Source organism: Cibotium barometz, chromosome 5 (genome assembly GCF_041138505.1).
Source record: "Cibotium barometz isolate CiBa-2024 chromosome 5, ASM4113850v1, whole genome shotgun sequence".
NCBI classification, from domain to species: Eukaryota; Viridiplantae; Streptophyta; class Polypodiopsida; order Cyatheales; family Cibotiaceae; genus Cibotium; species Cibotium barometz.
This window is the reverse complement of record NC_141050.1, coordinates 23,088,353-23,102,141: the sequence shown is the minus strand read 5'-3', so window position 1 is coordinate 23,102,141 and position 13,789 is coordinate 23,088,353. Positions and strand designations below refer to the sequence as shown.

Here is a 13,789-nt window from a genome sequence, read left to right as displayed (position 1 = left end):
CCTCAATGGCATAGACTACCCATTTCTTATTCTTGTTCTTAGTGCTTCACTATAGGAAAACCCATTTCCTTGGGGTAAGCGAGAGAATGCCCAACCTTCATCGTTAAAAAATTGAGGCGTGTAGGAAAGCACAACTCGAATTTTGAAAGTGTGAATTGGAATTGGTCCTACATTGTACAGACTTTAGGCGCCGCGGACGTTCGATAGGCTGATAACCACGTGCTCATGAACGTAGGCCAAGATCGATCTCTCCATATATATACATATATATATATATCGCTGAAGGTTTCTGACATAACACTCATCAGCTTTTTAAGTGGGGTTGTTTGACTAGCCTTTGCATCCCTCCACCCCCGCACCCACACCCACACACGCATCACATACAATCTCTGCTTGAACTCTTGGAGATCACCTCTGCAAATTCAGCTCCATCTGTGATCGATCCGGCGCACTTAGCTAGCTTATAGCAGGTGCAGTGATCAGTTTGATTGAATCAAAGCAGATTAATATGGGCGTGAGCAACCATCTGATAGGGATCCTCAATTTCCTCACCGCCCTTCTCTCCATCCCCATATTAGGTGCCGGCATATGGCTTGCAACCAAGCACAGCACAGACTGCATGCGCTTCCTGCAATGGCCGGTCATCATCATCGGCCTGTTCTTACTGCTGGTATCTCTGGCGGGGCTGGTGGGCTCCTGCTGCCGCGTCACGTGGGTGATGTGGGTTTATTCCGCGGTGATGCTGCTCCTCATTGTGTTGTTGCTGTGCTTCACGGTGTTCGCCTTCGTGGTGACCAACAAGGGCGCCGGCGACTCCGTCTCCGGCAAAGGATTCAAAGAATTCCACCTGGGCAGCTACACTAGCTGGCTGCAGAAGCAGGTGAACAAGGCCAGCAACTGGGACAAGATCAAGAGCTGCCTGGCCGACTCCAAGCTCTGCAGCCGCCTCGACGACGACTACACCACCAGCGCCGCCTTCTCTAGCGCCGACCTCTCCGCCATCCAGGTCTGCAAGAAGGCCATCGGATTCATGGATATTGCTCTCAAATTAAGGGGCGCATTTGATCATAGATCATAACATAGTTTTCTATTGACAGCTTGCTTTGCTCAGAATTAAAGCGTTTACTTAATTTTTAATGTTGATGATCATGCAGTCCGGATGCTGCAAACCTCCCACCGCTTGCAATTTCACCTTCGTAGCCTCTACCAACTGGACCATAATCGCAACCAATGAGGGCGCAGACGCAGATTGCCAAGCTTGGAGTGATGATGCTTCGAAGCTGTGCTACGCCTGCAACTCTTGCAAGGCGGGGGTTCTTCAAAACGTCAAGCAAGACTGGCGCAAGGTCGCTATCGTCAACGTCGTCGTGCTGGTGTTCCTCATCATCGTCTACGGTGTAGCTTGCTGCGCTCTCAGAAACGTGAGGAGAGACAAATCCTACGGTTATAATGCCTAAGCACGGAGTCTCTCAAGGTCATGTTCACAGTCCCACCATCTCTCGAGCCATTAACATTTTGCTTCTTAACATTTTTGTTTCTTAACATTTTTTCAGAAAACGTCTTTCATAAAACGTGTGGTCATCATTAAGTCTCCATACTCCCGATTTAATTTTAATGATAAAATATGTGCTCCGATGATCGATATAAAGTTGCGACCTACATCCAATTTTTGAATCATTTCATGATAGTACAACGGCATCATCCAAAAAAACGGCCCTGTGTTACAGAGATTCATAATTCCTCCTTATGGCTAGCTGAATTGATGAACAAGCGACATGCTATGCAATTTTTAACTCCTTGCAATGCCACTCCTTGGCATTGCAATAGGATTAAAAAGAAAATTGGATTTGGTTATATCACAGACATGCTATGCAATTTTTTACTCCTTGGCATTGCAATAGGATTAAAAAGAGAATTGGATTTGCTTATATCACAGCCTCAGCCTATACAGACACACATAGTACATATAATTCTTAACTCCAAGTTCATAGCACATAAAAAGGATTCTATACATGATTTCAAGTGTGATTTGGATGAAACTTGCAGGCTTAAGTGCTATTGTAGTTAGTTAGATATTCACAAGAATGGTCGTGGCATTTTTAAAAAGGAGATGCATGCATGCGTAAAAGATAAGACAAAGGAGCATATAGAGTAGGCTACTATCTATGGCAATATATGATAGAGGGAGAGGGTAGCAAACTACCTAGAGGGTGGAGGATCATCTTAATGTCAACAACTGTAGAGTCATGTGTGCATGCATGTGTAATATGGAAATGAAGAAAGCTAGAGAGGCTGCTGAATAGGCTCTCTACCAAAAAAGATAGTCCCTAAGAAGAATTTCTATAAGCTATTAATAAATGTGGACATGGGACTAGATATGAGGCTTTTATCAAGGTTCATTGCAAGGGGGAAAGAAGGGTATCTCACAATGAATTGCATAGAAGCCTCACGAATTTTTAATTTTTGTATTAGCCTTTTCACCCTTTGCAAATATTCAATCTACTCCTGAGCAACTATTTTTAGCCCCATGCACATTTTAATTTGGTAGAAAGTTGTTGCCTTATGAAAGGAAAATTTCATGATATTTTGAGAGGATGGAGAGTGATGAGATCAAAATCGGCTTTCTCTATTAAGCTCTAAGGCCCTCTTGTAGGCTCTGAAAGGTTTTATAAGGACTCCAAGGCTTAAAAGTTGGGCTTTAAAGCTTAGTACCATGATGTAGCAAAATATCCAATGGCCATGAGACTTTTAAAAGATATGTATTTATGTCTTCTTCATGATATTAGAAAGTTTCATGGCCTCCATCACATCAGAATAAGACTCTCTTCTATGCTCGAAGTCCCAACTTCGAAGCCTAATGCATAGGAAGATTCCTAGGATTAAAAATTGGACCTTTGAGACCACTACCATGGTGAATTTGTATCTTATGGCTATGAAACTTTGGAAGAGCCATATCTTGATTCTCTACACACTCTTGTAATCTTTCATTGGACATCGGATCAAAATTTGCATGGTGCCTTGCTCCAAGGCCCAATTTTTTGTATACATGTCCCATCTTGTTAAGCACTTTCAATTAACATTATTCTTCATCAATAACATCCACACACTTTGAAATAAGTGTGTCTACTTATATTGTATTCATGCACCAAATTGTTAAACCACTTTCGACTGACATTATTCTTCATCGATATCATTCATAAATTTTGAAATGAGTGTCTTTAGTTGTATTGTAATTCCCATCAATTGATGTTAGAAGGACTCTTTGCTCGTGAGTCACTTATGCCATGGTCAAAAGATGATGAAACTCAATAGAAAGCCCAAACACTTGGAAAAGCCCTATCTTTAGTCATTGGCGCCTTATAAAACTTGGAAATTTCATGGTATTGCACTACAACAGAATGAGGGTATAGCAACAAAAATAGCAGTGTTTTTATAACTATAAGTATGGGAAATGTCAGGGCTATTTCATTGCCTCATGCTATAGACGCTACTATTTTTGCTGCCTGCAACAAGATGGTTGAGTAGCAAATATAGCAGTGAAATGCCATTGTATTTTGCTATTGGGAAACAATATTCAGCTAATAGAAATGCTGCTAGAGTAGCAAAAATAGACTTGTAAGAAAAAGCTGGGGCAGACACAAGAGTCATCACAGTACAGATGCACATGTCTGTCCCAGTTTTTTTTAAAAAGAATACACAAGAGATAGTAACACAGTAAAACTTGAAAATATAAAAGAAATAAGCGAATATACAATGAGTTTTATGCATTTGTAAATTAAAACATTTATACACAAGGCCAATGGTAAGGCCTTTGGCGATATGGCCATGTACAAAACAAATCATAAAGTAAAAAGGATGACTAATCGTCATCCTCATTACAATCCTTTTTGCACAATCTTCGTCTTCATCTTCACTTGGTTTGTCTTCCTCTTCTTTGTGCAAAAAACGGCCGTGTTATGAGATTCATAATTCCTCCTTATGGCTAGTTGGATTAATGAACAAGCAACATGCTATGCAATTTTTATCTCCTTGGCATTGCAATAGGATTAAAAAACAAATTGGATTTGCTGATATCACACATATGCTATGCAATTTTTTACTCCTTGGCATTGCAATAATATTAAAAAGAGAATTGGATTTGCTTATATAACAGCCTCAGCCTACACAGACACATAGAGCACATATAATTCTTAACTCCAAGTGCACATATAGCACATAAAAAGGATTCTATACGCGATTTCACGTGTGATTTGGGCTTCTCTATTAAGCTCTAAGGCCCTCTTGTAGGCTCTGAAAGGTTTTAAAAGGACTCCAAGGCTTAAAAGTTGGGCTTTAAAGCTTAGTACCATGATGTAGCAAAATATCCAATGGCCATGAGACTTTTAAAAGATATGTGTCTATGTTTTCTATGATATTAGAAAGTTTCATGGCCTCCATCACATCAAAACAAGACTCTCTTGTATGCTCCAAGACCCAACTTTAAGAGGATTCGATGGAGACATGATAGGTCCTTTCTTTTTCGATTGCTTCTTTGCCATTATAGGTGGGATTTATGGTTGTGGTGAATCTGGATGTGCAGGAAGATCCACACTATTGTTGAGCATTAATATGATTGCCTTTTCTCTCACCCACCAAATGTATGTGTCTGAATTGTGAACTACAAAACATTATGACAAAAATCTTAGTATATATTAGTAGGATATGAAAGTTCAAGGAAAATATTTAATTTTTTCACAACTCTTTTTGATGTGTCTATCGAAAATACTCACAGGCTACTCTTTTTAATATGTCTACTGGAAATTTTGATTGCATGTATCTCCATGTCTTTTGCGACCACTCTCCATCCAGATGAGCTTCCATTAGTTTTTGTAATGGAACCTATGGTAATGATAGTCCTTGTTTAGACTTTTAGCTAAAGCTTTATTACAAACTTAAAAGTTATCATTTATGTTATTATAACTTATAGGCAAAATGAAAAAATGATGTGGAGTTTTATTTGTCAAGGAGTGGAGGAGGATGGAGTGTTTCTAATGTTCTTATTATGCATTTAGATGCCCTGCAAAATAACAAACCACATAAATTATTCAATCTAATACAAATTGAATCTTAAACAAAATCTCTATTAAAATCAAAAACTTACAATTTGGCTTCTCCATGCATACCAAGCATGGAATTCAAGACACATGTCTTTCTTTTCTTGATATCAATTATAATTACACTCAATGGCTCCTACAAAATAGAGAAAAGAAAAAAACAATTGTTAGAGATGCATAAAAGGACATAAAACAAAGTAAAACATATTTAAAATAAAATACTTACATTTCATTATAAGGTACAATTACATATTGCATCTTTTCAAAGTCGCATCTCCTCAACCATTCTTCCAGCCTACTAAAATTGGTGCTTGTTTCTCTTACATAAAGAGAGACTATGGAGTCTAATAAAAAATATGATAATAGGCCTCTGGGGGTAGAGTGGCCAAAAGAAGCCTACAAAAAACAAATAAAAGGATAAATTAGGCATTTATCTTGAAAAAATAGTAGATAAATTTTAAAAAAAGATAGCTTACATACTTGGGAGATATCAAGATCACAACATCATTTATTTCTCAATTTCTCTTGTTGATAACATCTCTGTATTTGAAGGTGCTATATCAAAATACTCTACACAATTAGCAAAATATTTCACCTGAACAACAAGTTGTTTAGGTACATTCTTTAAATCCTGAAGATTCTTCTCTTCAAGGTCCATCAACTCATCTCCCATCATTCTTTCTTCATCAATTGCCCTTATTCCTTAGAAGCCATATGTTATTTGCCTTTCTCAGTCTTTAATTGATATGCAGTTCTAGTATCCCTATAATGCATAAAATCCTCAATCTTAATACTTGCATCCTTAGGTTTGCTAGTTGGTGGGACATTCAAGATATTGAATCAGGGATTTCATTAACGTCTTCACAATTTCGTGATCACGTTAACAAAACCTATTGTTAACATATTAAAACTTGTGATCACATTGTATATTCACATGACCTGAGAAATGACCTGCCGGAACCCACTATTCCAGTAACACCTCCGGGCTTCTACCATTCCCGGCGGGCCCGCCGGGGTATGAGGTTTTCCCGGCGGGCCCGCCGGGAAAGGTAAAAGCCCGGCGGGCCCGCCGGGAAAAACAAAGAACACCGGCGGGGTATTATTCTGTATATAAACACTGCCCGACACCCGTCGTACAACTTTTGGGAAGATAGTCCTTGTTTTGGGGGCGTGATATCTCTCCTCAAAGTACTTGTAGAGCTCTCGAGTTGCTAGAAGTGTCCTCTTGGGAAGAACGTCCTTATTTTAGGGGCTGTCGTCTTTCCTTGTAGGCACTCCTAAGGCTATTGGGCCACTCGTCCTTAGTTCTTTGAACTGGGGGCAGGGTGTGGTTCGTAGCTAATACTTGCGGAGATTTAGGGACAAATTTGGAGTCATTCAGCTTTGCATTTGAGCCACGTACGTAATCTACCTCATTCTGCTTTATGAATGGTTTGATGGAGCCAAGAGTCCTGCTTAGGGGCTTGTATTGGTTCTTGATACTTAATATAGTTTAGAGTAGACAAGGGTCTATTGTCCTATACTAGAGTATTGAGCAAGCATAGATCTTTGATTTTTTTTGTGAATGTTAGAGAAGGTCTATTGTCCTATACTAGAGTATTGGGCAAGCATAGATCTTTGATTGTGTAAAGTATCCTTAATTGGGTACAAAAGGCATCCTTCATTGGGGGTGCAATGTGCATGATAGTTTCGAAGTAGTTTTGTAGTAAGACCTTGCAAGATAGTTTGAAATAGTTTTGTGTTATGTGATGATCTTTTGTATTTGTCAAGATAGTTTCGAAGTACTTTGTCTGCAGATGTATGTTTTGTTATACGTGAGTGATTTGTTGTTTTTTCATTTGTGTATTCATTGTTATATGCTTGGTTGAATAGGTTATTTGTTGAGATGGAGGACAATGTTGGATCCAGTGGTACCTCCAATAGAGTCCAAATTTCAAATAGCAGGAAAAAAAAGGCACCTGGGATAGAGTGGCAATATGCAATTAACGTTGGTGATCGATTCATAGATTGGGAGTGTAAGCTATGCCATGCAGTAAAATCACGTGGGGCGCCTCGACTAAGAGAACACTTTTTAGGCGGACCGAAGAAAAAGTCATGTACCCACCCCTCTGCACCTATAGTGGCCAAACGCATAAGAGAAGAAATTTAAAAGAAAGATTCAAGAAAACATGACACTCCTACTGTTAATGTATCAAGGCAGCAAGAACACTGTTGTTCTAATCATCAAACTCCCGCTACATCGCCTACTTGTACCCCGAATGGCAATATGCAGCCAGAAAGTAATCTACCCAGTGCATCTTCTTGCAAGCAAAACTTTGACGTAGGAAATATACCCATGCGTCAAACTTCATTGCAAGAAAGCCTACGTCAAGGTCGACTCGATGATGCACAACTCGTCCTTGCTGAAGCGATTTACTTTTCTGGGAGTGCTATGATGATGGTGGACAGTGAGCATTGGAAGAGAGCATGGAAGAAAATTGGTGAGTTTGGACCAGGGTTTTCACCGCCTACGTACCATGCTATGCGAAATGATCTATTAGAGAAATGTTATGCGCAGGTAAAAGAACGTGTACAAAGAATAATTCTTAGCAATATAGAGCTTTCTGGATGTAGTATAGTAAGTGATGGATGGTCTAATGTGCAAAGAAAACCATTAATTAATGTAATGGTTATTTCACCTAGAGGTGAGACTTTCATCCGTGCCGTGGATTCAGCTGGTTCAATCAAAACTGGGGCTTACATTGCTCAAGTTATTAGCTCTGTGATAGAGGAAGTGGGTGCCAAAAATGTAGTCCAAGTCATCATGGACAATGCAAAAAATTGTAAAAATGCATCCAGAATCCTACAGCGACAATATCCACATATTTTTCCGATAGGCTGTAATACTCATAGTTTGAATCTTGTATTAAAAGATTGGTATAAATCTGATGATACCAAATGGTTTGCCTCAATCGTCGACACTGCTCGCCAGCTTGTGAAATTCATGCTCAAGAGACAGAGAGTTTTGGATATGTTTCGACCTCGCATGTCAGTTATGTTAAAGCTTCCAGCGGAGACTAGGTTTTGCACTCACTTTTACACTTTTGAGTCTCTTCTTAGAAATAAAGATGCAGTTTGTGAAACATTTACATGCATGGCATTTCATGACTGGGAGAACACTCAACTTGAAAAAGTGAAAGAGAAAATCAAAGTCTTGAAGGCAGCGCTTACGAGAAGAAGTTGGTGGAACAGTGTGATGGATGCATACCATGTAATGATGCCTGTTATGTATGCTGTACGAAGCCTTGATCAAAGAGCGCCTAATCTCGGAAAAGCATGGATGCAATGGTGGACTGTCCAGCGGAGTTTGGAGTGTCTTGAGAAATTAGAGCATTCAGTGGTGGAGAAGCAATGGCGTGTACCATTCTCTAGTAGACAAAGAAAAGTTCTGTTGAAGTACTTTCATGCTAGATGGATTGGAGCGCATTCACCACTGCACAGTGCTGCTTACATGTTAGATCCTGAATATTGGAATATGGATTTGATGTCCAACGTTGAGGTGGTGCAAGATTTTTATAAAGTGGTAAACACTTTCTATAATAATGATGATGATTGTGTACAGTGCATAAAGGAGATGACCTCATTTCGGTTGAAAGAGGGTTTATTTTCCAACTCCCTTGTTCAACAAATGGCTAAAGAGCAACCTGCATGGAAGTGGTGGATGATGAATGGTGGTGAGCATTATGCTTTATTGCGCAACCTTGCGATGAAGGTTCTAAGTCAGTGCTCTTCAAACTCAGGCTCAGAAAGAAACTGGAGCATGTATAAATATATTCATAGTACTATTCGCAATCGACTTCTTGCAGATCGAGCAGATAAACTTGTTTACATGTACTGCAATGAAAAGATCTTGCGAGACATCGAAAGCGAAGAGTATTAAGAAGATATGCCCAGATGGATGTACAATTGTGAAGATGTAGTAGACGAGAACTTTGATGTTGGACGTACGTTGTGCACCACCCTTGAGATAGAAGACAATTTAGACATTGACTTAGATGAGCTTAATTTAGCAGACGAGAGAGTAAACGGTGAAAGAATTTTGGAGCAAGATACTGACATAGAGGAAGAAGTCACTTCATTAATTTAATAAAAAGTACTTGTACAAATGATCATATTTGGAGAAATTATCAATACAAAAGTAGAATTTGTTTTTCTTAGCTCTCATCTTGAAATAAATTGCGAATTACACTAGGAGTTGCATCTAAAGGTCCTGGTGGTTTATATTCGCTAGCCATGCCGAACACTGTATAAATACCTTGATTTATTGGGACATTGCACAATGCACATGTGGAAGTATTTTGCATTTGTCTCACTAAACATATTAAGTGGTAGTAGTGTCCACATGGTAGTATATACTGGCCACTCCACCCATCGAATACTTTGTAACATACAGGACATTGGGGGGTGGAGGAACTTGTAGCCTCAGCAGAAACTCCCACAAGATTAGGATGTATCAAAAAATGAGAGATGTGGTTTCCTTGGCGCACAGGAGCAATACGTGAAGAGATGCTCTGCACGTCTTGGCTTATCTTTGTTAGCTGCTCTTGAATTCCTCTATTGGCCGGGGGAGGAGTTGACGCTTGAGTTAATCGGTCAGCTTCTTTCTCCTTCTCTGCTAGCTGTGCCCCTAAGCTTTCTTTGACCTGGTTTAACTCCAGTCCGGCGCCCTCCACCATGAGAGCAAGTTCTTCTCTTGTGAATGTAACTGTCTCTTCACGTATGTCGTGGGTGTTGACAGTGGCCTCTCTGGAGGCGAAGTCCACTGGAGTTTCCAGTATAAAGTGAGCATATAGCATTTTAGCAAAATACAGTGGAGCGTCGGCGTTATGGAGAGGACGACTGTACACCTCCAAGAAAATACGCTCGGCATTAGTTTTGATATCATTGTGAGTGCAACGAGAAATCTTCCATCTTCCCTTCTTTATCTCGCCATCTGGACATGGCCATATTGCCTTTATCATCTCTGTGGTTACCCGTTTGTTTATGTCTTTCCATTGGGCATATGTTGGATTTGTCCATTTCGATAATCTGCACGCTGTTCTTGTAGCTTCGCGGGCTGTCAGGCCATGTGCAAGGGCCTTCATTCTCTCGTATGCCTTCTTGGCTAACTCCTGATGCTCGTTCGCTTGCGCTTGCTCCATATCTGCATGAACGTAAACGACATTAGGATTTTAATGAACTGTAAAGATCAACGTAAGATAAATTGACCATTGCTCTCAAAATCTTGAAGTGAAACACAACGAGAGGAGATATGTATTGCAAAGACTCGATGAGAAATATCCACTTGACTCCAAAAACACTTCAAACAATGCTCGCACATCAAATTTTGAAGAGAAAACATAAACTTAAACACCAGAAGAGGAGAGAGATATTGCAAAGACTCAATGAAGAGAGAAACAAAATTTTGAAACATTGGACACATCAAATTTTGAAGAGAAACAAAATTTTGAAACATTGGACACATCATTTTCTCAAATTTCTGAAACTTCATCTCTTGATACTGTATCATTACAAAGTCGGGGTGAATGCCACCAATAGCTCTACAAGAGGACGTTGTGCCCTCGTAGGGTCAGTATTTAGTGACCTAAAAAATTCAACTACTTGCAAAATTGATTTTCGCTCATCGCGATTAGGCAGAAATATCCAATTTTTGACTCTATGAATAATAGTATCCATGGTAACTTTGTCATGGGAACTATTATCCATCCACAACTCTTGCACTTTCTTCCAAAAGTCATATAAAGTTTGTAATAAATATTCCAAGGCAAAAACATCAGATGCAGGAGTGTATGCATCTGCCAAAAATGGATCATAAAGCTCTGGGGCTATCCACGACCGTTTATTTCGCTCTCTGTCTGCGTGGGAGACTGCCTGTGCCACCTTCTCGGGGTTCTTGTCTGCTTCATAAACAAAATTGAGAGACACCCGTTTTTTGGGCGCTCTCAGCAGCAATCCCCAATCGATAATACCTATGCGTGGCTTTAGCTCTTTTGTATAATCCAACACTACATTAAAAGGATGTAGGTCGGTATGTACAATACTTGCCATATGCGCTGCCGCTACACCTTCCACCAGGGCATGCATAATATGTGGCATGTTTATTACTACCTCTTTTATTTTTGAAAGTTCTAGATGACCTAAAGGGATATTATCAGGCGGCGGTTGTCTCCATCCTCGATCCAAACGAAAAATGGCTCTGGTGAACTCACTGAATCTGAAGGGAACCTTCAGTAGAGTATCACCAAGAGCGCCGCCATTAAAGTACGGGAAAATTGTGATCCAAGGAGCCTCTTTTGTAAAGGCAATGCATCGGACAATCGATGGATGTAGCACTTGCATACCCTGCTCTGCCTGGAAGCTCTCGAACTTCGCGCTGCCTTCTCCTTTGTAGTGCTTTCCGCAAAAAGTGATGTGCTCCGGTAAAAATGATATGCCTTTAATTGCATACTCTTTTACTGTTCCAAACACACCGGAGCCTATTGTTCGTCCTTCGTGAAGAGCTTCGTGCGGGATGCCAATAAGATGTGTGCACATAGAATTGTAGATGGTACGATTAATGACACCTGTACCACTTGCATCTGCCTGACTGGACGTTGCAGCGACGTCCTGGGCAATTCGCACTCTTTTGGGGAGGGACTCTGCATCCAACGCCTTCATGCGCTTGCTCTTGGCCCTTTGCTCGCTCCATACAACGTCCCATAACTGTAGACGTTGCATGTTGGCTTCAGGCGGGGCAGCATCTCGAAGATCACTGCACGCTACTCGCATGCTCCCCAAAATGGTTCGTGTTATGTGCTGATGGTTGAAATCTGCTATCTTCTGTCTATCCAGCAGCTCAGCGTTGCCTCCGCTTCGAAGCCGACGCTGTGCATTTTCCCATATTTGGTCTATGAGATCTCGCATGAGTATCTCAGACTCGTTGATCTTCTTGACGACATCATCAGTACATTGTGATACTGTGATGACCGCTTCAACGCGAATTGCTCGCAGAACAATTTTGCGCTCTTCGGGAGTAAGCATGTTGATCATCTTCGTAAATCTAGCAAATAACACTAAACATAAAAAAACAAAATATCAAACATTACTGAAATAAACATCAAGCAGACGTGAGAGAACAGCAACAAGTATATCAATATCGTCAATGTTCATACAAAAACGGAATATCAAATAATTTTAATGAACTCAATATCATCCAATACATCATCAAACGTGAGAAAACAGCAATAAGTGTATCATTACTTATCAATGATCAAACAAAAACAGAATATATCAAACATTACTGAACTCAACATCATGCAATACATTATCGAACGTGAGACAACCGCAACAAGCGCATTATTACTTACGAAGTGTATACATTATCGAATGAGAGAGAGAGAGAGAGGGGGAGGAAGAGAGAGGTGTGACAGATAGAGAGAGGAAACATTAAATGATATTTTTTATAGTTTTGTGAGTTCCTAAAGAGAGAAAAATAATGTTTTGTAATCCTAAAGCACTCCTCATCTACATACCTATCGTGATAGAGAGAGATGTGAAGTGTATCATGAGAGAGAGAGAGAAAGAGTTGTGAAGTGTATCATTGCGAGAGAGAGAGAGAGAATTGTGAAGTGTATCATGAGAGAGAGAGAGAGAGGAGAGGAAGAGAGAGTTGTGACAGATAGAGAGAAGAAACATTAAATCACATTTTTAATGTTTTTGGGAGTTCCTAAAGAGAAAAATAATGTATTGTTTTAATTTTTAAGTAAATAGAGGGAGAAAAAAGAAATTATTAAGAATTATGTATATTTTAAGAGAAAGAAAAAAAATCATTATCTACACATCTATCGTGTTGTGAAGTGAATCATGAGAGAGATAGAGAAAGAGTTGTGAAGTGTATCATGAGAGAGAGGGGGGTAAGAAAAGAGAGATTCATATTTTTCGAGTTACGAATAACGATATTATAAAATAAAACGGTTAGACAATATGATGTAATCTTTGATCCATGAAATACTAATGCCGCGTTAGCAACCAAGTATCGCATGGATCAAACACAATAAAAACAATACAAGTCAAATCAAACAAATTTACGACATTTATTCGACCGCGTTAACGATCATATGCCGAAATACGCAAGCAAATTTACGACACTTTTTCGACCGCGTTAACGATCAAATGCCGCAATATGCAAAAAACATTTTATGCACTAGCGGACGACACCAACTTGCCGTGTTAACGACAAAATGCCGCCCGATTCTATGGGAATACCAATAGGATACGAACATACACTGGCCGCGTTACCGACCATATGTCCGCATTTGACAAAGGGAAGGGAAGGGAAGGTGACATCGCCATAACGATACTATGCTTGCCGCGTTACCGACTAGTACCGCTACGGCGTGCCATACTTACCATAGGACACAGACTAGCCGCGTTACCGACTAAGTGCCCCAGGGTAAGCACCATTCCGAAGAATGGCCTTACACACACACACCAGTCGTGTGGCGGGCCACCCAAATCCTGCCGCGCATTGCGACAATGGGCGGCTGCCCGCACGAACTCACCCACACACACATCCCTCGTGTGGCGGACCACCCACATCTTGCCGCGCATTGCGACAGTGGGCGGCTGCCCGCACGAACACACCCACATACACAAACACACACACACCCACATACACA

The 13,789-nt window shown here is 40.3% G+C and overlaps 1 protein-coding gene across 1 annotated transcript; it reads left to right on the top strand.

Annotated features, from left to right (window-relative positions):
• The first annotated feature begins 406 nt into the window (after positions 1 to 406).
• LOC147638224 (tetraspanin-8-like) lies at positions 407 to 1,498 on the top strand. Its single transcript, XM_086795228.1, has 2 exons — positions 407 to 1,006; positions 1,155 to 1,498. The coding sequence occupies exons 1-2, from the start codon at positions 509 to 511 to the stop codon at positions 1,455 to 1,457; spliced, it is 801 nt and encodes a 266-aa protein (XP_086651354.1). The 5' UTR covers positions 407 to 508; the 3' UTR covers positions 1,458 to 1,498.
• Positions 1,499 to 13,789: the final 12,291 nt, after the last annotated feature.